This window comes from Galeopterus variegatus, unplaced genomic scaffold, assembly GCF_000696425.1.
Source record: "Galeopterus variegatus unplaced genomic scaffold, G_variegatus-3.0.2 Scaffold417, whole genome shotgun sequence".
Lineage (NCBI taxonomy): Eukaryota > Metazoa > Chordata > Mammalia > Dermoptera > Cynocephalidae > Galeopterus > Galeopterus variegatus.
Genome location: NW_007726528.1, coordinates 234873 through 261876, shown reverse-complemented (window position 1 = coordinate 261876; position 27004 = coordinate 234873). Strand labels below are relative to the sequence as shown.

The following is a 27004-nucleotide window of genomic DNA, read 5'->3' as shown; positions in this document are numbered from 1 at the left end:
CAAGAACAGGATAATGGACTGTGTACACACTTAGGGAAGAATCCATCTTTATTTTGGTTAAAGTTTGCAATTTATTACAACTTATCATGAGCTATTTCCTGAATTTGTAATTCTGGAATAGGGTGAGGTTTACATAAAAGCATGTAATACCACACCATTTGGTCCAGAGATTATGGCCTGGACTCCCCTGACCACTACCCCATCTGCCAGCTAACCGGCAGGACTCTCAACTCAATGTAGTGACACTAAACCAGGAGCAAAAGAAATTCTAATACTCTGGTGTGGCATTCCCAAAGCAAGAACCAATTTCACAGCAAACAAAACTGAACAATTTCCCAGTTCGGAACAAGCCATACAATTTGTCAGCTATGTTCTGCTTTGTAGAATATAGGAGCTCAAAGGCAAATACAAAGCCAGACAATATTGTTTGTTTTTCTTTATCCTACTACTTATAGATTATGGCCAACATGATGGTAGATGCAGAGAAGCTTTTTTTTTTCAAGAAAACCCCAAAATAGTATCCCGTAAGTATGTATAATTACAATGTGTCAATTAAAATTTTTTAAATAAATAAAGTAGATATTAATAACAATAAAATAAAAATAGTTTTTAGAGAAAAAATGATTATTTATGGTTATTTATTTTGTATCCTTAGTGTCACAAATTAATATAAATCAGAACATGTTGCTTCCAAGTAACTGCTAATCAAATACACACCAATCCATTAGACTATTTATAAAACATAGAACACATATCTTTGTAACCAGAAATATCTGTAGAAAATGCTAACCAAAACATAAAATATTATTATTAAAGATCATAAACATGAGAAAATAAAGTTCAAACTTAGCCTGGATTCAAAACCTTTCATGAGCACATCCTAAATCATTTTCCAATCCTCCTCTGTAAGAATTCTGCTCAAAACACCAAGGTCCAGAGTTCAATCCCTATACCAGCCAGATGCCAATTTCTACACTGCATGCAAATGTATTCCTTCTTCTGAACATTTACTCTAGCCATTCCTTCTCCTGAAAGTGCCTTTCCCTATGGTACATCCTTCCCCCTTTCTGGATTGTACATTTCTGCTCAGCCATGATTAAACTTCTCCGCATCCCTGACAGCACATAGCATTTATTCCCTATGTACAGAGAGAAATTTCAACGGCTATTTGTTGATTTGAATGATCATTTAATATCTTTGGAGGCAGAAATGGAGACTTTCAGTTGTTTAAGCTCACAAATGATTAACCAATTGTTTCAGCACCTATTATGTACAAGATACAACTCCAGGGACAATGAAGAATATGAAGATGAAACTGACATGAGATTTACTTTCAAGGAGCTTAGAATCTAATCGGGAAAATAAAGGTCAATACCAAAATCAGCATCATTAATCCAAGCTAGACAATTATAAATACTCCACTATGGGTTATGTTAAAGGAGGGTGGGATTACTTAGTACTGAGGTGAGGGGAGGGGGAAGAAGACCTCCTGGAGGAAGTGGCAGTCCAGTTGAGCAGACGGGAGAAGACATTATTTCCATTAACAAAGGCAAGCAGCGGGCATAGCTCAGGAAGCTAATGGATATAGCAAGGGGACAGTGGTGCTTTAGAACATGCATATGATGTAGAGAAAATGAAAGAAATATGAAAGTGATTTATATTATGAACTAAAGCAATTAAAGAGATGAGGAATTCAGAGGTCATCACACAAACTAATGTCACAATATTAGGCAGTCTGTTAAGTAACCAAAAGATATGGAAGATTTCACAGGATAATTACGGTATCTGAGAAAAACCCTATTATTATAACATTTTTATGATATCAATTTATAATTGAACAGTATTCAACACAATGATGTCTACTTAATTAGAACTGACATAAAGAGTTCAAATAACACAGTGTTAAATATTCTTCAATGTGTTATGTGAATGAGGCATAAATTCCGTTCCATCTTTTACATCTACATGACTATATAATAAATAATCTTCATATGCAAATTCAACATCAGGGCAAGATCCTGAAGGATTCTCCAGAGCATCTAAGAAAGAAGATTTTTTAGTAAAACTTAGGTAGATTACATTATATTAATTATAATGTTTAAATTGTCAGAATGAGTGTGTGTACAAAAAAATTTATATATATATATATAGCACAAACACATTGACTCAGCCAGAATTCATCAGATCATGAATTCATAGAATGGAAAAGTCACTGGCATTAAACAAAAACCCCTTCAACAGAATTTTCTCACAACAACAAGCAAACAAGCATGCCACCTGTTTCAGAAACTCATTACACTGAGATTTCTTAGGGGCAAAACAAAACAAAACAAACCTCTATTCTTTAAAATTTAGGCACCTGAGGTATAGCCACGCAGCTCAATCTGGTTCACGTACCATGTTCCTGGGCTCACAAACCTGCCCAACTTTTTTTCACTCTTGAAAGTAAAAGCAAGAAGGATTATTTGTGGAGGTTCTCTCAAGTTATTTGTGGAAAGACTCTCACTCCTGGTGGAAAACTAAGTGTGGCAGTATCAACTAGATAAGAAATCACCACTTCAAGGAACCATCCAAGAAAAAAAATCCCTGATTTTAAGATGACTTGTTATACTTAGAAGCCTTTGGATGGTAACAGAGGTGAAGGTACACAAAACTGCCTTATCTTACCTACGGACTCATTTCTGTGAGCTAAATCTCAGTTTTTGAGTCACACTGAGCATACCAGCTTCTTGCTATTACCTACTGATCCTGGTAAATGGAAGTATTCTTCACAGCAGATTTATCAAGAGAACTGAGAGAATGAAAGGTCTTACTGGAGGTTCTAAAATAACTAAAAATGCACTGTTTTATCAACAAAATGTGAGGTTTACTATAAGATCAGCTTACTATAAGATGGGTACCTACAAGCTCTAAGAAGCAAATACCACATCCATCTGGGGATGTACTGTTTAACGGGACGGGAAGAAAGCAAGACTATAAAGACATTTCAGCAAATTCCAAATAGATTTCCCTCCCCTCAGGCTGGGAGCCTCTGTACAGGCCATCACACCCCAGGGGCAGTTCCGGTCCCTGTCCACAAGCTTTCTGTAAGGCAACTGCAGCATAAACCTAAACACAGAGCAACCCTCAGTTGCACCAATCTTGTTTGGTGTCACATCTCCATGATATTTAGAGGGTGAGCAATTATAGCATTTCTTTTTACCTGGGGCGGGGAACGGTATTCTATTTCAACTAAGAGATAATTCTGGATTATCAGAAGAGTTTGCTTGCTTTCTAAAAAGCTGAACATTTAGATATTTTCCCCCTAATCCTTTTGCAAGTCATTTTAGATGTTTCCATAACTTTAAACACAATTGCAGGGAAACATGTTGGAAAGGTTACTGGAAGTGACAGATGGGCCTATTTTGAAATAAAATGAAGCCTGTGGTACTACTGAAAGGAAGTCATGAAATTCAAAATTAAACCAGGTAGAACGGTCTGAAGCTGTTTTTGTTCTTTTTTCAATGAAACACAAAGACTGGGCAGTTGAAGCAAGGCCACCACCTCTTTGAATTCCTTCACTTTGGCCGAATTGTATGGTACCTACAAACCAACTCTTCAATGTAATGTGCTCCCCTCAATTTTAAATCTCCAAATCCAAATATGTCTTCCACTGATATCACTGAGAATCCATTTCCAGTTTTTTATAGTGTAACTTTAAAGGTTTAAAAGTCCCATCTAGAACAAGATGCAAAAGGTATATTCCAAAAACCCACTATGCATTCCAGACATGCTCAGAGACCTTTTTTACTGCTGTATTATTGTCCACAGCTCTGCCAACTGTTCCAGTGAAGAGTTTCACGTACCTTATTGTGCTCATACTTGTATGGGATCTTGAGTGTGTCCATGGCTCTGATCATGGCCTGCATGGCCGTGAAGATGTTCTGATACACCAGCTTGGTGAAGCCCCTTTTGTCTTCATCAGAGTATCCCGACCCGTGGATGATTCTCATCTGCTTGATAAACGTACTCTTGCCACTCTCTCCTGTCCCTGAAAGATGGACAACAGCAGCTCATCAGACCACAACACCTTCTCAGTCTCCCAGTTGACTACAGCAGACAGTGGCTTGGACCTGACATCCCTAAATGGCCTGCTGAGAGGAGCATCACTAGAAGTGGAAACACCACCTATGGTGAACACTTAGCAAAATTAGAGGAACCAGGGGCCATTCCAAAGGCAGATGAGCTCAAAAATAAAACAGAACAAAAACTTGTCACCTCTTTGGAAGCCACTCAGCATGGAATTTTGATAGTGATTTATAACCATGTATCTTGTAAGAAACAATGACAACTGAATCTTTCGAATATAATAAAAACTTGATAAAGCTCTCTTCCCTGGAGAATATTTGAAACACTTCCAGGACGCTGGGTTTAGCCAGGATTTGGATCTGGAAATAACAATGCACTTACGCAAATCCTATTCAGAGAGAGATAAGAAAGAAAGGCCTGAAAATTTCTAGACATTTTTTTCTAATTTTATAACGAGGTAAATGGGGAGCATTGTATCCTAGTAAGACAAGAATAAGAGTCATTTTTCTGGACAGCAAGTATCTGCTATATTTATTTCTGGGGGCTTTGGTTGACTAAGTTATTCCAAGGAATCACCTAACTCAGGAAAGCCACAGAGGCTCTTCCCTCTGTCCATTCTTGACTAACAACATGATACAAACATTTATTGTCCTTGGATTTTTTTCTTCTGTGCTGTTCTATTTTTCCCGTCTTTGACATTCCTTTTCTGTTACCATAAGCCTGAAGGTAATCCCTAACAGAGCTATAAATGTCCATGGGAAGAAGGAAAGACAGAAAGATGAGATCATTCCCTGAATGACAACATAGTTCTTCTATAACAAATCTAAAAATGAACCTAAAAACTTCATTTTTCTAAATGTAAGTGGCTTTCTTCATACATTCTTTCTCATTCCCTATTTCTCACTCTCTTTCAAATTTCCTTGCAATTTCCAAACCAATAAATGTCCTTGCCTTCCCTCAACAACATGAAAGAAATAATATTAAGTATGGAAAAATAGAATGAAACATGGGATGACCTTATGACCTGGGTCCTGAATGCCATATAATCACTACAAGGCTGAGGGGGTAAAAAAGAAAGTAAGAAAGGGAGAATTAAAAAAGTAGAAATATAACATCTGTCCTAATTTCATTTTCTTTTTCTGATGTTTGAATTTCATTACCATCTTCATGAACAATCACAATTTCAATTAAGAGTTACAATTTGCATAGAAGCACTCTTAAATTACTACAGATGTCTCGGTAAACACAGAACCCTCATGCGGTTCCAATGAAAGATGACTTCTGGCCCCAGAGACCTGCAGTAGCTGATTCCTTTACAATTTTCCTCTTATTTTCAATAAAGTGATCTGGAATTCCTTGAGATACAAATGTAACACGGCAATGTGAATGCTATCAGCCCATTTTAATAGGATTAATCCAAACAGTTTAAAATGAATATTCTGTAATTCCAATCATGAATTCAGTAGCCCCCCCCCCCTTATCGGAGGGAGATCTGTTCCAAGACCCCCAGTGGGTGCTTGAAACCACAGATAGTACTAAATCCTATTTATACTATGATTTTTCCTATGGAGTGAGATTTTATCATGCTACTCAGAGTGACATGCAATTAAAACTTATGAATTGTTTATTTCTGGAATTTTCCATTTAATATTTTCGGACCAGGGCTGACTACTGGTAACTGGAATCATGGAAAGCTTAAACTGTGGATTAGGGGGGATACTTCTGCACTTGAGAAACACATAAAGTATCTAAAAAGTAGCACTTATAGTAGAAATAAAGCTACAAAATGGTTTCTTGTTATCATTCAACAATTTATAGAAAGAAACTAGAAGCTTTACTGTCCCAAGCAATAAAGTGTAAGGAAAAAAACCCAGAGTGTTCCCTTGTTTATTAGCACCATCGCGGAGCCAAAGGCTTTCCCAGAGGGCCCAACTGTAGGCATACTCATCAAGTCAGAGTCTCTGCCAGTTCTTTCCACAACAAAAACAGAAGAGATCTTGATTTCTGAGGTTAATGGTATGAGAAGAAAAAAAAAGACTCAGGCAGATTCCTCTTTCTTCGGGTCATCTGAGAAATTTTTATATACTCACCCCCAAAAAATAAAAAATAAAAATAAACAAGAAAGTAGCAGATGATGTATAAACTACATTGGCTTGTGTTTCATTTCAATCATGTTAGGCAAGAGCAGCCAAGACTTGGCACCTCTTTGGATCTAGTCACCAAGCCCCTGGGCACTTTCCACATGCTGGACATTGCACCATTGCAGACTCCAGGTAGGGGCAGAATACATGACCAATGAACGAATGGGGAGAAATTAAAAGGAAAGAAAAAAACTTAAAAATCAACTCTACTAAAGTAAGATATTTTCCTACATACCCAGGAACCCTTTTCCCCTTTCTTCTCTACAGGAGGCTGATCGGTATGGATTTCACCAACAGCTCTCTGTCCTCTGTCTTCTACTTGGGTTTAGTCAATGGGAAACAGGAGCAGACCAGAGGAAAGGAGAAAGAGGAAGGGGCATTTATTCCTCCAGCTCCCTCCCTGCAAGGGCAACACCAATGTTCTATGTCTCCTTCAAAAGACCATACAGTGCCTGTAGGGTGCCCTCTCTGTACACCTGCCCTCTCTGAGTTCCAATAACTGCTCCTTTGTATTGCCAGGCTATTGCTTGTCCTTGGTTACTGCACAAGCCCTTACTGGCTCCCTATACCTGGTCCACACCTTTGTAAACAGTCCCTTTATAAAACTCTCCTCTACATGAGAGGGCATACTCCACTTTTAGAAGAGAGGTGAGCTTGCTCAGAGATGAGGTAAGGTGGAGGAAGGAAGTGGATGAGGGCAGGGAGACGAGAGGACACTGCAGTAGAGCGCAGGAAGGGATCAATGACTGCACCTGAGAAAACTTAGTTATCTCCCCCTCGAACATGCAAACATGTCACCCCCATCTATTCCTCCCACTTGTTCATTCAAATTTTGAGACCTGTACCATGTTTACCACCAAAGTTATCATTGTACCTAGAATTATTGTTATTATTGGCTGAATCTAATAGTGGCTTAAACAATAAAGGCATTTATTGTTTCACTCAAAAAAAAAATAAAAAATAAAAATAGAACTCTCTTCAGTCTCCCAGTTGGAATGTGTCATATGTTTCCTGCTGGACCTCTGACTAGGACAAAAACCAAAAGGAAAGAGGGGAAGACTAATAAGGAGGAGGACAAGGAAGGCAAGGGAATGGAGGGCACCTTGTTTCCTCCTCTTTCCTTTTCTCTATAAATGTTGCACCATCTAGCTTACAAAATGCTTTCCATTCAGTAACTCACTCTCACGACACTCCTCTGGTGGAATCAGGATGAAGAAACAGGTGCCACCTGGCTAAAAATGATAGAGCCCAAATCAGAATCCAGGGCTGCTAACTCTCCCCAAAGTACTAATAAATACAGAATGCACACATGTGTTCACACAATACATGCACATACACACGCTTTGAGACTAGTCTCCAATATGAAGGTACCTCAAAAAGTTTGCGGAAAATTAGAATTAAAAGATAATCTTTCCATAAACTTTTTGAAGGACCTTCATACAGACAGGGGATATAATGGTCTCCATCTCCTAAATATCCCCTCTCGTGTAAAGGAAACAAAGAAATTTGTTCAACCATTTATACTCCGCCAAGCACTTTGAAATACATTCTCATTTTATCCTCTCAAAAAATCTGTGAGATATGTGTCTTTATCCTCATTCCACAAGAAACTTAAGCCCTTGGAGCAGTGACCAAACACAGCTGAGATGATACGGTCAAGCCCAGTCTTCAGATGCCCGGGGGTGGGGGGGTGGGGGGGGGCTGGGCACAACTTCCAGTTTCACAGCTACACCAAATCCAGGATAATTAACTTCTACTGACCACAATTCTAGAAACACCTCGACCTGGCTTTGACTACACACAACTTTTATCCACTTAATTTAATTCTGAATTTCTGGATACTACCTTCAATTAATGTTGAATCTTTGTGCTGTCTTCCAATTGACCAGCCATCCCTCCCAGGTAAGTTCCATTCTTGACCTTAATGCGCACACTTTGTTTTTATTATACAGTTGCAGCAAACTAATACTGAATTTAACCAAAAAGAAAGCATATGGACTAAAAGAGCAACAGAGCAAAAAACTCAGCTTCTTTGTTCTATAGAATTCTATCAGGAAGATAAATGAATTATTCTTACTTAAATGTCTAAGCCAAATTTCATGTGTCCTTCTCCTATTTTTATAGAATTATGCAATATTCTCAGATTTTAAAATGGACATTTTAACAATCTCGTGATTAATATGAAAAAATTTTGGGGTACAATAAAAAAACAGCTGTTGTCAAATAATATGAAATGATGTTATTTACTAAGGCCACATGAAAAGTATAAGAGAATTCACAATTCTTCATATCCAAATGAAAGACAACAGACTCTTTACTAGCAGACTGCTTTGTGAATTCAGTGATGGCCACTGTCTTTTAACAGCACAGGGCAATGAAAAGCACAAATAACTCTGACCAATCTAAAGAAATACATCTCTGTTTCCAAGATCACTGATACAATAATATCAAGCAAGGAGCCCTCACATAAATGTCCAGGTGGGGAGAGAGGTTCTCATTTTTGCTAATTTGAATATATCTCCAATCAAGTCATTTAATAACTTTAACAAGCAAATCAACACAAGTGTGTGAGCCCCACAAAACCCCTGCTCTCTTCTTCAACAGCCTGTATAAATATGGCTTTAAAATGTCCCCAGAAAAGTTATTTGTACCTTCAGGCAAGAACTCTGCCTTTCCTTATCCCTGCTCATCAAAATACCCAGAAATGAGACTATTTAAGAACGATGCTATTAAGAAGGCCACTTCACACAGCATGCATAATTGGCTGTGTGGGATACTAATTTTTCTCTTCCTTACTCACTGGATCAGGATAAAGCACAGGAGCATTTCACATCGCTTCACATCTCCTTCCAACAGAACAAACATCAAATTATCAACGTAAAGCGCTGCGATGGAGTGCATCACTTTGTAAGCTGTTAGAAGACATCATACTCCTATTAGACACACACACACACAATCTGATGCTTCCATTTTAGGCTTTCTTTGCCAAAGTCTTTTCAAAACAATGGGATTCCCGCATACTGATTCTGCCACAAAGTCATATTTACTCTATGTATCCAATTCATGTGAAGCATCTATACATCCACCCTGATTATTTTGCCCATTTGTACAACGTAATCTGTAAATAGTTCTATCAAAAATGATCGTTTTGGGCCGGCCCGGTGGCGCACTCGGTAGAGTGCGGTGCTTGGGAGCACGGTGGCGCTCCCGCCGAGGGTTCGGATCCCATATAGAGACCGGTCCGCTTACTGGTTGAACGCGGTGCGGGCGTGACACCGAGGGTTGCAATCCCATTGCCGGTGGCGGTACGGGCGCAACACCGAGGGTTGCGATCCCGTTACCGGTCACGAAAAAAGATAAAAAAAAAAATGATCGTTTTAAATTGAATCATACATTACCTTCTTCGTGGTAATAATTTAGCACTTATTGACTCATTGATTACTTCTCTCACACTTAAACTGGCTTCTCGGGCTACTCTCTTATCAAAAAAGCTGCCAAGGACAATCCACACATGCAAGAGGACTGCTGAGTGCCCTAAAGATGTCAGTTATCCCTGTCACTGCTCTGAAGAACAGCCTCATCTCCACGAGGACCCCGGAAAACAATCGCTGAACACGGTGAGGAACCTTGAGGGCCCACCCAGTTCATACTCTCCATCCTGAAGCAAGGCAGGAAATAGACCTTAGCAGGGCCTCTTGCAGGCTGGGGGAGGCCCACTCCACTTCCACCCTTTTGTAGGTTCCCAGGAAAAAGAAGAAAGGCCAAAACAGAGCTCCAAAAACTGTGGTATTTAAAGTGGCACAATGAATATATTTGTTTAATTCTGCCAAGGCCTTTCATGACTGTATTTGGAGAAACTGACAAACCATCAGAAGTCTACATCTGAAGACCTTAATGAAGGTGAAGGCTCAGGCCAAATGGCCCCCACCCTGCCCCATGATTGGCCAGCACCCAGATAAAGAACAGCTAAGGACAAAACTAAGTCTCAAGGAGCTGAATAATAATTCGAGTAGTCCTGTGGCTTAAGCTGAGTGTCTGAAATATGAAATCTCTGCACCACCAGAGACAAACTTGGGCTACTTCCACATAACCTTGGATAAAGTAGAACCAGAAATTTCAAGGAGGAATTTTCTATCCACAAGCACATTATCAATCCACACCGGCAAAGAATTAATAGCACCAATATAAAAGTGATTTAAGAACACTGAGTCAAATGAAATCCATGTGTTGTCCACATTCCAGGCTATATCTACTTTAAAATACATGTATTCTGCCTTTGGCACATTTTCCAACTTGCATTTGAAAGTGAACAATTCTAACACCCAAGTCACTGTAACTTCCTCTCTTTAAAATACTGTCCTTTGAAGGAAAAGGTTGAGTATACTTAACCATTTATTTCCAGCATGTTCTGGCAGAATGTCCTAGACAGTTTTTTAAATGTAGCATAGAATAAAACTGAAGTTAGTATCACCAACTGTGACAGAAAACCAAGCAGAAAGGTAAGTTAGTAGCAACCAGGACTATTAATAATTACTAATCTAGTTAAGTTTTTAAGAAAAAGATGGGCAGAGTGCATTGAAAATTCAATTACTTATTCAAAGTATTTGGAAGATCATGTACTAAGGCCTCTCAAAGTGGTAAAATCCTCTTGGAAAACTTACCTTATGGTCCACAGTTACTCAAAAGGTGCAAGAGCATTTTCTGGGAGTGTCAGTGGTAAACATTTGTGTATTAAAAACAGTTGGTTGCACACTGTCTGGCTATGGTAAGTCCTGGAGTCCTCAGAGCGCCAATTGTAAAGCTAGGCAACAACGCTAGTTGTCGGACTCTTTTATCTGCTGGTAATCCTGCACCGACTGAGCCGATTGTTGAGCTAAGGCTGAGTCTGGAGCTCCGAGATCCTTCAAGCCCTTTCACAGACTGGGCCACAAACCCTTTCATGCCAGGCTGGGTCACCAGACCCCTTCATGCAGGTCTATGAGCTAGGTAGCCGGCCAAAAGGTCCTTGGAGCCATAGGTTGGAAAGCATGGCTGCACCAGGTGAATGCGCGAAACCGACGCCAGCCTGCCTGCTTCACCAAAACTCACTCACACTCACTCACACTAACTCTAACTCTCACTCTATCTCTCACCCTTCCTTCCTCCCTCCCTCCGTCTCTCTCTGAAGAACACAAGAATAGCAACAAAACTAAAAAGATACATTGGCCCGCATACTCACACGCGTGTGCACTTACAATGGACATGCTGAACCACACCCAACTGGACCCAAGGTGAGGGCCCTGACCAAACTATTCTATTTTCCCAACACACACCTTTCTGGATATACTAAAAACCATGAATTCGTACATTTTTAAATGATGAATTTTATAGTGTGTGAATTATATCTCAATTTTTTAAATTTTAAAAAGTAACATTAGTATAGTCTGGAGAAGAACAGAAAGCATACATGAATTTTCATGCTGAAACTTTTTCAGGAGGTTACTTTGAGCTAACCTACTCACCCTCCCCCCAGCCTTTCCCCACAGGAGTGCATGTTCACCCTCTTCTGCCTCTGGGTATATTGTGGAGAAAAAGTTTAAGAAGCCCTGAACTCACCAATTTTACAAAGGAAAGAAGGGGCTCCCTGAAGGATTCTGCTGGTTGACAGCTGATTGGGAAGAAGACGGACTAGAATCCACCAAGCCCTCCCATCTGTCCAAGGCTCCTGATCTTGTGTCCTCATATGCTAAACATTTTCCTGTTTATAAAAGCTATAAATATTTATTGTAGAATGCTCTTGTAAAATGTGGACATTTTGGTATATTTCTTTCCCGTCTCCTTTTTTAGGTAAATGCACTTTGTCTTTTCTTGTTCTAAAATAATACTGAAACAACAGTGTACTGTTATTTTTCACTTAACATATCGTGATCATTATTCTATGAAATAATTATTTCTCAGAAATGGTTAATAATTCTTAGAGAATCCTGAAGAAGAAAGGGTTTGAGGAGAGAAAAGTATGTTCAGTTTGAAATGTGTATTCATTCCAGTGAAAAGCATTTTTTGTATACCTATAAGGTTCACAGCTGTGATGTGGAGGACACTCATGGAACAGAGGATGTGCTTTGTGTCATACATTCTCTAGGCCTCGAACAAAGACAAGGACACAGGCATGACTGAGCTCCCTATGCTAATGGATGAGTCAGAGCAGACTGCAAAACCTAGGTTAAAATTTAACTTCCTGTGAGATAAGTCTCCTTAGCCACAGAAAAGATAAGAAAACTTTTGTCCTCTAAGGTACACACACACACTTATTTATTTATAAAGTGGCACCACTGCTACATACACACTTCTTTAGAGAAAACTGGGACTTAACTGAACATTACTGGGAATGCATAAGGATATTATAAAAATATCAAGTCATAAGAACAACAACATTTTAAGAAGTGGGAAATATCCACCCACAGAACTGAACGTTGATGTTTTTCAGATAATAAAAAAAAGTGGACACGCGCAATCCAGACTATTAGGTCATATACAAACATTAACTGCATACTTTAAAAATGCAGTGGGTGGAAAATGATGAGATACACTTTCTCTTTTCTTTTCTTTTCTCTACTTTTTTTTTTGTCCATTGGCCGGTACAGGGATCGAACCTGGACCTTGGTGTTATCTGCACCACGCTGAGATGCACTTCTGAAAAGCACTCTGAAGCCCTCATTAAACCTGTAAATACTTCCTCAGGATAGAATGGCTCACGTGGCCCTCCCTAAGGAAAGCGACAGAATGGATCTGGAATGCCATTTTTCGCTGTACTTCATGTTCATCAGGAGGTCATCTACAGGCAGGCGTTGAAAGAGCATCAGCTGAAGTCAAGTGCCCTACTGGCTCTGCCCCACCGGGGACAATGATCCGTGAGTGGCCACTTGGCCTCTGCCTGCAAAAGGTGAGTGAAACAGCCTGGATAATCTCAACGGTTCTCTCCAGCTTTCATGTTTTATGGTAATTTTTCTTTTCTGTATGCTGTTATACAGCATTAAAAACCATTAATTAAGTTTCTCACAAGACAGAAAAAAAATTTCACCAATTATTTACTATTCATTCAAATAAGTTGACTAAAAACTATAGAAATTTTCTGGGCCGGCCCGGTGGCGCACTGGATAGTGCGCCGCTTGGGAAGCGCGGCGGCACTCCTGCCCGAGGGTTCGGATCCCACATACAGACCGGTTCCCGCTCACTGGCTGAGCGAGGCGCGGGAGCAACACCAAGGGTTGCAATCCCATTGCCAGTCCCCGGTCCGGTACGGGGGCAACACTGAGGGTTGCGATCCGTTGCCGGACACGGAAAAAGACAAAAAAAAAAAAAAACTATAGAAATTTTCTTTCAAGGTTAATATGTCGAGATTTTTTTTTCTTTTACTCATGTGGGTCTGCACTCTGAAAATAATTATCTTTTGTGGTAGGGGAATTAAGGTGCTAGCGGGAGCGAGCTAAGTACTGCTCCAATTAAGAGAAGCAATGACCTGGAGTGTCTCACCAAATACACAGCTTTCTTTAGACTGTAAAACATGACATGCTTTCTAAGCTATTGTCATCCCAATAATTTCAAATAATGGCACTTAGAATACTAAGAAGGACATGTGTATGTTTCAAGTTTTCCTAATATGCATAACACTACAAAAGGACCTGGAAGACGGACTGTGTTATGGAACAGGAGTTATTGAATCTGCTCATGTAGAGAGGTTATTCACCCAGAAGGGACTTTTAGAAGTCCATTGTTCATGTGACATCTGAGATTCAGTTAAAGTGAAAACTCAGAGAAATGTTTCTCTTTTCTTAAAAGAAGAGAATGCATGATTAAAATACACACACATGGGCCGGCCTGGTGGCACACTGGAGAGTGCGCCGCTTGGGAGTGTGGCGGCGCTCCCGCCGAGGGTTCGGATCCCATGTGGAGACCGGTTCCCGCTCACTGGCTGAGCGCGGTGCGGGCGCAACACCGAGGGTTGCGATCCCGTTGCCGGTCCCCAGTACGGGTGTGACACTGAGGGTTGCGATCCCGTTACCGGTCAGTAAAAAAGACAAAAATGAATAATAAAACACACACACACACACACACACACACACACACACGCCAAACTATGGTATGTACTGTTCATGTTATAAATTCTCTCTTGGGGGGAAATGTTGATGCTGATCAAAAACCATAGTACCTGCTGGGGGTCACATTATTAGCATTAATACCATCCCACAAGGACTCTTGAAACTAATCATTTCCAAATGGCTAATTTGGGAGGATTCAACAACTACACAATGGAGAAATGCATTAGGAAACTATTCAGGTTCTCATTTCCCCTAGAAACATTAAAAAAAAAAATTTAAGATCCAGCTTTTTAAAAAAGCTGGAACATTTACAATTATCAGAGGGAGGAAGTGGTCCCTTTGTATTCTATGCTCAGGGAACTCTGAAGTTAGGTATGTGAAATGCCCCTGCTCTTTTAGATATGAATTACTCCAAAGCAATCCAATGATGCTTCTTGTACATTCACATGTGTTGTCCAAAGACAGTGGGGCAACATCTTGCAGCACCAATTGATGTGAAGACAATTTCCCCAGCCAGTTAAAAATGTTGCCTTATGGTGTACTGCATTAATTTAATTTTGTTGTCCAATTTATTTTGCCTGATAGCCATATGTTTCTCCAGCATTCAATCCAGTGATAGGAACAGACAAGCAACAGAATGGTAAGGCAGCAGGGCTTTCTCTTACCATCTTTTCCCCTTCAATTTTTTCAGAAATAGCAATGGTCAACCTGAGCCTCAAATAAATAAGAAGTGCCTTTCTCCTTACTCTTAAGTAAACTGCACATGAAAATATGCCTCCTTTCTGCAAAGAGAATACTCTTTGCTTAGAAGGATCACACCTAGAAATGTATGGGAGCAGGACATAAGAAAGAACACTCTTAGAACCAGATTTGCTCCTTGAGGAAGTAAAAATTAAAGAAAGCATATTGGTGCATTTTTATTAATTTCAGTAAGGCTTACACATATGATGACTTCCTACTATTTGACTGATAAAAGAGGAAGTGAAACCAATTACCCTCTTAATTTAAAATGAGCCTCTCCTCCTGCTCCAAGACCCATGGAATTGATCCAAGAAACAAAAATTAGAGTTCAAGGGGAGGAAGACATCATAACCAAGATAATATATGGCTCTTGGAATAAACCTTGGTTTAGGCCACATGACCCAACAAATGCCATAGGAATTACAGTAGTACATACATACTCGGATGTGATTTTCTCATAAGCTGACTGAATACTACATAAATATAATATCTGAGGCTGTGTAATAAATGTGGTTTGAGTAAAAAACAAAAACCAGAAACCAACCATTTTATATGCAATCTTTTCCCTGAAATGCTTCACCACTGAAAAGGCAGAAAAGTCACCTAATGAAAGCAGTGCATCATATAGACTGAACTTGCTTATTTAAACTAATAAAGTTGACAGAAATTAAATCAACCAAATGCAAAATATTTAAACAAATCAAAAAACAAAATATTGAATCACTACACCTTGCTAAGTAGAGTGATATTTCCAGGCATTCGTAAAATATCTCACACGTGCGCGCGCGTGTGCCTAGAACAGGGCTTCAAAAACCAAAACTTTAGCCTAATTCTGACACTAGAATAATGACTTGCTTAACGTTGCTCTACTTACAGCTTTCCCAAGTATACTCACCATCAGGTTTTTTAAAAAGCCTGTTAATACACTACATATTAAATGGAATGACTGTTAAACAGTATTCTAGATACTCTGCAAACAAGAGTTGAAAACATGGAGACGGGAAAACTTTCCATGGTCATGTATTTTTCTTAACAAACATTATTGCTGAGGTGATTAAGTCATTATTTATTGCTTGTATTATACTATAACAGGTGTCAAAGGAATTTTATCAATTATGGGTAATGAACATTTTTTTTAGTAGCAGCTTTGAGATATAATTCACATAGTCTACAACTCACTCTTTTAGTGTACAATTCAATGGTTTTCAAGATACTCACAGCTATGTGCAACCATCACCACAATCAGGTTTAGAATATTTTCATCTGGGTAATGAAACTTTTAATGAGCTGCCAAACATCTAACTAGTCAAAACATCAGATTATTTAGCTAGAAAAATTTGCTTCCCTCTCCTTTTGGTTTCAAAGTATATATTTACATGTGGGGCTGGGTGTAGTTGCTTTGTTCTTTTTCCACATAACACATGCCAGCATTTGGATTTGATTCAATAGCCCATAAGGTGCGGTTGAACACTGTTGAGCAGGTGTGGACTCCATCACAGTAGTTTAAGAATACAGAGGCACAGCACGAACGGATAGTTTGGTTTCCCATGGGAGAAAGAAAACAAAGAAATGAAAACAAAGAAAGCTATTGCAAAGGCCCAGCTAGGAGGTATAAACCTGCTTTAGTGTGGTGAAAATGGGCAAGAAGAAAGGACTTACACAATATGGAAAAGACAGAAGAGGCAGGTGCTGGCTGTGGTCTGTGGTGGAGTGGGAGGAAGAGGAGAAATGGTAATGTCTTAGCACCCTCGGGGGATCCAGAAGGAAACGCTAGTGCAAGGTGAAGCTGATGAGCCACTATTAGATGTGTTTTGTTGGCAAATGCATTTCCAGGGTGTCAAGGCTGGAAGCATGGTTCTGGAAATCCTCCTCCTGGGGGCTGCGAAAGGGAAACGTTGCTAAGGATGCACAGCTGAGTGTTCAAGACAGGGGGCAAAAGCATCGCAGCCACTGGCTGGTGCAAGAAGGTTTTGGAGGCCGTGGAAGGAGATGGCCCACTGTCCCTCTACATGCAAACGGCAACATGAAGAAGGAAAGGGCAGCACAGAGCGAGGCTCAGTATGTGAGGCTCACCCAGGCTTCCCTGGGAAAGACAAGGGTACAAGTCAAGTCTATCCTGCCTTCCAGTGTCACTTACCTCTTTTCCTACTGTTCTTCTGTATCAAGTGTGTCCTATGCCTTCCTAATGCAGTATAGGGAATGAGGGGTGAGGAAGGTTCTAGAAATGCTGAATACACGCACACATTTATGGTCTGCTACGGCAGTGGCCATTAAATTCCACCTCAGAATCTCTACTGAAGTAAATTTCCAAATTCTGTTAATGCATGCAATGGCTAGGAATGAGTCATGTACCTTCAGTTTGATCAGAAAATTGTAATTCTGCATCATGAAGAACTGAACATGTTTCTTCAAACTTCCCTAGGAATATTTCAGTCACTTTATTGAAAGTTCACTTATTTTTACTAAAATTAACTAAGACTTTGGAAGGGTACAATTGATGTCCCGAACTACTGCTGAGTGTAAAATCTTATACATTTTACTACTATGGGACAGTATAAAGCGTAAGTGGTCCCAAAATACTAAATAAGATTCCCTCCTTTTCTCTCCCAACTCATCCTCAGAAATCAATAACCTAAACCTAAACTGGAAAAAAAAATGCATTCTACCCCCTTACAGAGGACTTCACACCACAGATGTAAGAGTTGGTAACAGAGATGAAAGACCACGGTCCTTAAGTCAGAAGATACTGAAGATGAGGTGGTTTAGAACCCTTTTTAGACTTCCCCAAGACCCAGTCTTGTGAAGATAAAAATGAGATAAAATGTACAGGAAAATCTCAAAGACCACTGAAGTATTACATAGAAAGCTAAGAAGAAAATAGAAAAATCCAAACCACAAATCATTAGCCACAGCAGATAATCAATTGGGAAGGACAGGCGGGGGGGAGAATCATTCTGGAACTTTAATTTCAATCTAATTTTAGAGTAATTATTCTAATAATTATCAGTAAGTCTTCAGAAGCAAATATACAATGCCATAAGGAAAATATTTTGTAATTCTAACATGTTGGGTATTTTGAGACAAGGCCATTGAACTCTTTTTACACATTGCGGGAGCGCCGCCGCGCTTCCCAAGCGGTGCACTATCCAGTGCGCCACCGGGCTGGCCCGCACCTTTTTTTTTTTTTAAAGCAAATCAAAGAAGTGATTCTGGCTGGATTACCACATGCTTATGCACTCAATGATGTTCTGATACTTAAAGATTAGTGTAACCATATAATTTATCATCCCAAATGGGTAACTTTTGAGAGCAAAACAGGTACTATTAAAAATTATGCTAGGACAATATGTGTAAACCATGAGTCCCAGGCAAACTGAAACATATATATGGTTGTCCTATTAACAGTATCCTGGGATGGAAGAGGGCTGTAACGGAGCATTAAAAACACTGAAGAGAAGCTAAAAAGGTGAAGAATATAGGATATAGAATAAAAATAAATATCAGCACTAGTATGTAGACCTAATATCCCTACAATGGACATTACAGAGTGAAAAGCTAGAGGTATGACCTTTTCTTCCCCTAGAAGTGACAAATATCTCACAGACCCCGGACTGGAAACTTTACTATCCTACATTAAAGGAAAATAAAGGATTCACTTCAGATAGTCTATGCCTTTTTCAGGTAATACTGTGTGATCATAAAAAGAAAATGAGAAGCCTAATCCCACAATGGATGATTGATTAGGTTGTTTTATTAAAGTATTAATACGCAAGATAACCCCAAAGAAACAGGAGAGCTGATAAACTTATCTTTGTGTCAGCTCATGCCATGAAAAAATTCTAAAAAGCATATGAACTTCCATAAGAGTGTATAAAAAATAGGATCTAACACACTGAGATAAAATATTTGCAAAAGACTTCAAAGAGTTAATAGTGAAATACATAAAAAAGCATTTGCAAATCATATTTTAAAAAAGAAAAATCTCCCAATAAGAAAAAGGGTAATCAGAAAAAGTATTTTTAATAACCAATTAAAAAATAATTTAGCCTCAGGAGTATTCAAAGATTTACAAATTCAAAAGGCAATAACAATATTTTTTGCTTACTAAATTGGCAAAGATGTATTTAAAAGATCAGTTCAGGATTAAGAAACCTAAGGGGAAAGTGGTATTCTATACACCAGGGGGGAAATGCAAATAGCTACATAGCATTTCAGGTAAATTCAGCAATAGGTATATCTTAAAATACTGCATACGCTCCTACCCCAGTAATTTTACTTTTAGAGATTTTCCCCAAGGAAATAATTATGTGTTTTGCAAATATTAGCTTTAAAATATGTATGCCATAGTTGATTAATAACATCAAAAAATTAAAACCTAAACATTTAACAATAGAGAATGGGAATGGGCAAAAATAAATAATGGTCCATTCATATTATAGAAGACCATGCAACCATGAAAAACAATATTTTATTACATTTAATTAAATGCAAAAATCTTTATATTACCAAATGGAAAGAGTGGATGTTTACAATCTTTATGTAAACATCAAGCAGTTCTTGACAATTTACATACAAAATACTACATAGAAAAAGGTAGGGTAGAAAGATTTATAAAAAGGTAATAAAAGTGATTATCTCTGAGGGTTTGATGAGTAACTTCTCTTTTTTTCCTATTGCTAACTTATATTTTCCGAATTTAAACAACTGAAGAGGGATTACTTCATAAAAAGTTGTTAAAAAGAAACTGGAAAAAAAAATGCATTCTACCCCCTTACAGAGGACTTCACACCACAGATGTAAGAGTTGGTAACAGAGATGAAAGACCACGGTCCTTAAGTCAGAAGATACTGAAGATGAGGTGGTTTAGAACCCTTTTTAGACTTCCCCAAGACCCAGTCTTGTGAAGATAAAAATGAGATAAAATGTACAGGAAAATCTCAAAGACCACTGAAGTATTACATAAAGGAATGATTCTCCCAGTGAGCCATATGGAAGACGGCCTGCCATTAGCAGAACATGTTTTGGGTTGAGTTGTTTTTCTGAGTAATTGTGCAGTGATCCATCACTCTTTATGAGTACCACAACACATTAGCAAAGCAGTTGGCTAGACAGAGCATAAAGTGAACTGGCAATGGTGGATTAAAACCACAGCCCTCACATCATTAGCCCCTGTTCTAATCAAAGGAAACAAAACATAATAAGGCATTCCCTATAGGTTTCCTGGGAAACTCACCAAAAATTAGGAAATGAATCAATCCCCACTAACATATTGCTAATAGTCCTTGACCTGAGAACACAGTAAAAGTTCAAAGAAAAAAGGTTCATCAGTAATTATTTTATCCTCCCTCCAAATCCATGCAAAAATAAATAAAAATACTTGAAAAGAAATTTACTGAAATGTATCACTAGCTGCTTGGGTTGTAAGAATAAAAGTGATGTTATTTTTTCTTTATATTTTACAAATTTCTAATGAGCATTTAATAAATTAAATTTTAAGCAATGTTTGTAAATCCCAGAAATCTGCTACACTTGGAACTAATCACTAACCAGCTGGGTATATGAATGCGAATGAGTCAACTCACCTACCTGGGTTTCAGTTTCTTCAGGTTTATCAATGAAAGGTCTGAAACACATGGTTGCTGATTAAAGACATTGAAAGTGTCTAGCACAATAGTAGCTAATGCTTCAAGAGTGATGACTTTTTAGTGGACAGGCACAATATCTATGAATAAAAATTATTTATTTGTAGAAGTTCCACTAGTTCCAGTTGGCACATAAGGCTAACAACCTCTAATGGCAGATATTTGCCCTTAAAGAACCCATTCCTGACCTCGAAAGCCCTCAAATCAACTTAGATTTGAAGATTATTACAACTCATGGAACCAATGGAAGGGCTCCCCTAACAGTTTAGATAGTTTTAAAGCCAATCTACAAACCACAAAAGAAACCCAGAGATGTTAACTACTATACATGCTATCACATGTTCAATATGTCTTGAGAAAAGGAAAAGTATGATATATCCTATTTGTCAAATATAATATGATATAGTGGGCAAAGAACACCAGGAATCCTAATCACTTTTCTGGCATTAAAATGTTTGACTTTAAGCAGTCGCAGAAATCGTATGGGCCATAATTCCCTCATATATACAAGAGAGTCAGACTGGATAAACTCAAAAGTGCTTTCTACTTCTCTAACAATAGAAATCTCTAGTACACAGATTCATACAAGATCACCCTTAATTAAAGCTTGATTTTTCCCCACCATGCAATTGAAAACAAATAAAAATCATGAGAGTGACTAATCTCTTATCTTAAAGTTGTCCCTTATTGTATTAGGCAACTACCAGAATAATGCTTTATAAGAACATTTAACAGTGAGAGAATATGTTCATCATATATTAGAAAAGAAAACAGGCAAGCAGTATGAACAAATGATACCTGTTTAAAATCAATTGATGCACACAGAATATACACATACTATTAACAATATAATATCTAGCTGGTGTGATTGTTTGAAATGTAGTCAAATCATCACTGAACATAAGAAGACACGATGCCTCTTTAAAGCAGCTGTGATTCCATAATTACCTGTGTATGACTGGAGTGACAAGAACACCTGAATGATTCAGGTATTCCAAGTCTAAATACTTTATTGAGCCCCCAGTTCCTGGAAGGACATAAATCAAAAGATGGCAAAGCAAAAGAAGAGCTATTCTGCTCCGATGGGATGTCCCATCTCAGAATGCTGAGGGTCTCAGCCCACCACAGAGAAGAATTCAGCAAAACAGCTGGGGAAGGACAATGTCTATCTGTCAGCTTTCCAGTTCCTTCTGAGTCTGTCTTCACAGTGGAACTTCCTTATTTGTTTGAAGTATTGTAAATTCCGAGAATATCAGGCACACCCATACTCAAATGTAAGTACAAAAACACACTGCAAAGCCAAATACAAACTGGTTCTGGGGCTAATAATTGGGCAACATCCATCAGATAAGGCTGATTTACTTTCACACATTTAAGGTGACACCTTCACAAAAGAGATAAGAACAATTTAATAAAAATCTACTAGCCAGCTTTGAAAAATTAGCACTCAAAACAGATATAAAGTGGCTGTAAAGTTGCTTTATTCAAAAAGTAAGAAAATAGTAAACAGAAAACAGATTTTCTTAAATACCACACTGCTTTGTTACCACTAAATTTACTGCCTTAGGTCATGTTTGTCTGGATTATGATTACATGCAAAACCTAAGCCAAAACTCTTCTCCATATTCTATGCCTGTGGCTTTTCAAGAAAGTGTAAGATGTTTATTAGGAAGATAGAAAAAGCTTTCTTACTCTGGAAAATACTAATTACCTGGGTTAGAGGTAAGCTGCATACTCAGGAATGATAGATAGATCCTCTTAAGGAAAAAGAATGGTAGCCCTAATTATACATGGATGATCTAATTAAACTGTCATTCACAATTCATTAAAGCTATTAATAAATTGTACATGGGAAAAATGGTTAATATATTTAAATTTATAGGAGTATTAAAACCTATTAAATATAAAGACAGCCAAGAACTGGTGGTGAAAGTTTCTAAGAACATGAACTTTAGACCTCATTCAAAGGATCCTTAAAGGCCTTATATGAAGGCTCTAGACCTACCTCCTCATTGATAAATGAGGAAACTGAGGTCTACCGAAGTTCAGTGAAGTCGCCCACATTTACATTCTCTATTTAACTTTCCCACCACTTTCACAGTTGCCACATTTTCTGAATTGCACACGTTTCTCAGTTCCAGGTAGAAAATGCTAGCATGCCTTGCTGCTGTCATGAAGGAAGAGGGCTTAGGAATCATGCCTGGGGCAGGTCACAGAACAAACTATGAGAAGGAACAGTTAACTGATGCAGAGGAGAGAGGACCCAATGCTGAGGTGGTAATGTCACTAATGACAGAATAACAACCATGCTGTCAGTTGATACTGTGAGAAGAGAGGAGCAGAAACTAAAGAACACAAGAAACATGAAATCTGATGTGTCTAGAAAAAAAGAATTCCTGAGGATTTCAAGGTGAACAGAATATCCTTATTAGTCATCAGCCGGTTGACAGAATAAACTAAGGTAATATCATATCATCAACCAAAACAGCAGTATAACCACTGTGTCGGTAAAGGGGTGAGAATAAAGAGGACAAACTTCTTCTCCAGCTCTCTCTATGAAACACGCATTTTCTTCTTAAGATTCCGCATTTCAAGAAGCCCCCAAAACACCTAGACACAGCAGACTCCATCAAAAACAGGTCACATTGTGGTGCTGGTGAATGCCTGAACTCCACAAACCAGTCAGTGTTCCCACCCCGGGCACATGAACACAGCAGCCGTGTGCTCCACCAATGGACTGCTGGGAAAACCAGCCTTTTCAAACAGGCGACTTGGAATAAAACAACAAAATAAAACTGCTCTGTATTGTGCTAACTGCTTTCTTTGTTTTACACGCTAACAGTATACTTGTACTTACGATGACTTTTTAAGTTGTTGCTAAACAGATCACTAGTACTACATGGGAGAAGCACAGTTATTACAGCCCAGCATCTCAGGTCAGACAAATCCAGCTACTATTACTTTACTAGTTGTGTGTCTTTGGGCAAGTGAAGGAACCTCTCCCATCAATGTCACTGTCGCTTTCTTCACCTGCAAAATGAAGATGAAGTCTGACTCAAAGAGTTTGTTTGCAGATGAAATGCACATAGATCCCTTAGCAGAGTGACTGCTGTATAGTAAAATTCTGTAACTGTTACTATGGTAAATAAAGCCATTCATAATATATCCTCATCGGCCCTCTTGGGCTACACCCAACTCCTCCCCAGGAACAACCCCATGCTCTTTCAGACATCCAGGCTTTTTTTTTTCACTTCCTATTCCCTTTCCCCCACTTTCTCTGCCTAGCAAAACCTCCCTCATTTTTGTCCTTTAAGTTGGCCAACTCCCCTGAGGCTGGTTGGCTCTCCTTCTATGCCTACTATGTGTGATTACATTTGGATTATAATTACTTATATAAGAAGAAAGACATTTATTTACTGGAATGGGGGGAGGGATAAGAACTGGCCTGTCAGGGCCATTTCCACCAGGAGGCCATCAGCTGGGCTGTACTTCCCAGGGGCACAGGCTTTGGGGGGGTCCCCAATCTGAAAGAAGAGACACAAGATGCAAAAAGCCACGAGCATGAGAGGTGACTCTGCCTGCCCTGTGCCCGTACCATCCCACATCCTCTCTAAAGTCACTAAACCTCACAAAAGCCATATGTGACTGGCTCTGTGCGTGTGTGCACACTACCACTGCATGTGCGTGCAGGGAACAAGAGACAAAGCATGTGACATGAGGATGTCTGGGACGGAATCTGAAATGTCTGAAGAACTCAGCTGGTATTCAGTCTGTTTTACCTAAATGACAGAAGGGCAGCTATAAGCAGTCCACGCACTGTATGGGCCTAACTGTTTAAATGCCTACTTATCTCCCCCTTGACACCATGAAGTTCTCATGACTGGGGAGTCAGTAAGGCACAGTAGTTTATAACAGTGCTTCTCAAACTTGACTGTGCATTCGACTCTTCTGGGAACATTATCAAAACACATGTTATGATTCTGCAGTTCTGGGGTGTAGCCTGAGACTCTGTATGTCTAACCCAGCTATCAGGTGATGGAGACACTGCGGGGACTCAGAGCACAGGTGCTAAAGCCAGATGGCCTGTGTTCACAACCCAGCTCTGCCACATTGTGGCTGTGTGGAGTCAAGCAAGTTACGTAAGCGCTCTGAGCCTCTTTTTTCCCCATCTGTAAAAAAGAGGAAATACCTACTTCATAGGGTGGTTATTGAGGATTAAATGAGTGAACAGTATGTGTGAAGGTACCTAGAAGACGAGCTGGCAGGAGAGAGTGGCAGACAGATGCTATCTACTTTTGTTATTACTAATATTCATCTCCAAATATTTCCTGCACCTACAATACACAATTTAAAAGGCATAAATTAATGTTTTTGAATAAAATAACGTTATTTGTGAATAAATTAACACATTTATCAGATAGTATGAACAATAAACAAAACAGTATCTACATTAAAATCCTCAGAGGACCTCACTGTAATAAAACATGGACTATATTTTAAACAAGTTATTTTAAACTAATAAAGAGTTGCATCCAAATGTTCTGCCTCTCTGAGATCTCACTCAGCTTCAGCCCACTCACTATCTTAATCCCAGGACACAAACTGTTGGAACTCACTGGCCAGAGATGGATTTTTACCTTTTTCCAGCTAGAAACGGGAGACTGAGGCCTAACATAAGACTACCCGGGAAGGCAGGGGACATAGAGGCAGGACGAAGGAGGACATGGAGTAGGGGCAGAATATTAAGGGGTTCAGCCAGAAGGGCAGCCCAGGCCCCACAGGCTACAGCAATCCCCACAGGCTACAGCAATCCCTAGTGCTGATTCAGGCCCCCAGGATGTCGGAATTAGCACAGGGTCCTAACAAGTGGGCCAAGCACAGCAAAAAGAATGATGACAGCTGCTATTTACTGAGCACCCATTGTGTGTCAGGCCCAAATCATGTCATACACTCTTACAGTAACTCTGCAAGGTACGTTTTATTCTCATTTACTGCCTAGGAGGCCCCTCCAGCTCAACATCCTTAAATGAATAATCCCACAGCAATGGACCCTGGAATGCCAGGACACAGAGGGGCCCGACTGAGCAGCGCCTGATCGAGAAACAACAGCTCTGTCCTAGGCGCCTCCCTGACACTTTCCACCAGGGATTCACACTGGAAATCGGTGTTTGTTCCTGTCCACGATGTCTCTCAATACAGATGGGACACCTCTCCCAAATGACAGTGACCTCTTCCAAATGTCCCGGGGTCTCCCTAAGAGAATCTCACATTATTCCTCGAAGCATGTTTTAAATCAATTCCTCCATGTTTCCTGAAGCAGCCATCTTCTTGTAATAAGATGATAGACATGCAGACAGAAAATTCATATTATTAAAATAAAAATGAAGACACTGACGCTGAGAGGTTAAATAACTTGCCTGAGGCCATGGAAATATTAAGTGGCAAAGCTGGTATGTGAACCCAGGTGTGCATGACTCTCAGGCCCAGGTGTGTGGCCATCAGGCCATAAGCCATGAGGCTGGCAGCCAAGAAAGCTCTGCCCAGGCACCGAGGTGAGGTGCAAGGATGGGGCTTCAGTCCCCGGAGGCAGGGCTGCTGGGCTCACAGGCTGCTGGGGAGTGGGGCAGACTGCCACTACAGTATCCCACAGTGGGAATCAAAGCAGAATTCAAATTCTGAAATTCTCCAAGAGACAGGCTTAGAAATGCTCCTGGGCATGGGACTGAGAAGAGCGCACCCAGCAGAGTATAAACTGTGACTCGGGGAGCAATGCAGGAGCCCAAGGTCAGCACAGACCCCACCACAGGTTAGCAGCTCTGCCATCACTCAAGCCTAAAAGCTGCTGGTTGCTGCAAGGAGGGGATGACGACAGCACTATCTCACCCTTGGCCACCACGGTTCTGGGGAATTGCTATAGGTGAGCTAGAGGAAGGGAAAACTATTGCTCCACTGGAAGGGAATGACGTGGTGCTAATACCAGGTCCATCAGAGCAGGGAGCTTCATTATATATTTTTTTGTTTGTTTGTTTTTTGTTTTTTTCCGTGTCCAGCAACGGATCACAACCCTCAGTATCGCCCCCGTACCGGACCGGGACCAGCAACGGGATCGCAACCCTCGGTGTTGCTCCCGCGCCTCGCTCAGCCAGTGAGCGGAACCGGTCTGCATGTGGGATCCGAACCCTCGGGCGGGAGCGCCGCCGCGCTTCCCAAGCGGCGCACTATCCAGTGCGCCACCGGGCCGGCCCCATATTTTTTAAGAAAAATATGAAGACTCTCATGCAAATTCTCCTTGTGGGCAGGCAACTTCTTCGTATCTTGTATATCTTTATTCATG

The 27004-nt window shown here is 39.8% G+C and overlaps 1 protein-coding gene across 1 annotated transcript in view; it reads right to left on the bottom strand.

Annotated features, from left to right (window-relative positions):
• GNAQ (guanine nucleotide binding protein (G protein), q polypeptide) overlaps positions 1 to 27004 on the bottom strand; it is a 260107-nt gene that overhangs the window by 184046 nt on the left and 49057 nt on the right. The window contains exon 2 of the mRNA XM_008568501.1: positions 3846 to 4030. Within this exon, the coding sequence (XP_008566723.1) occupies positions 3846 to 3992 (147 nt within the window). The 5' untranslated portion in view covers positions 3993 to 4030. The remainder of the gene's footprint in view (positions 1 to 3845; positions 4031 to 27004) is intronic.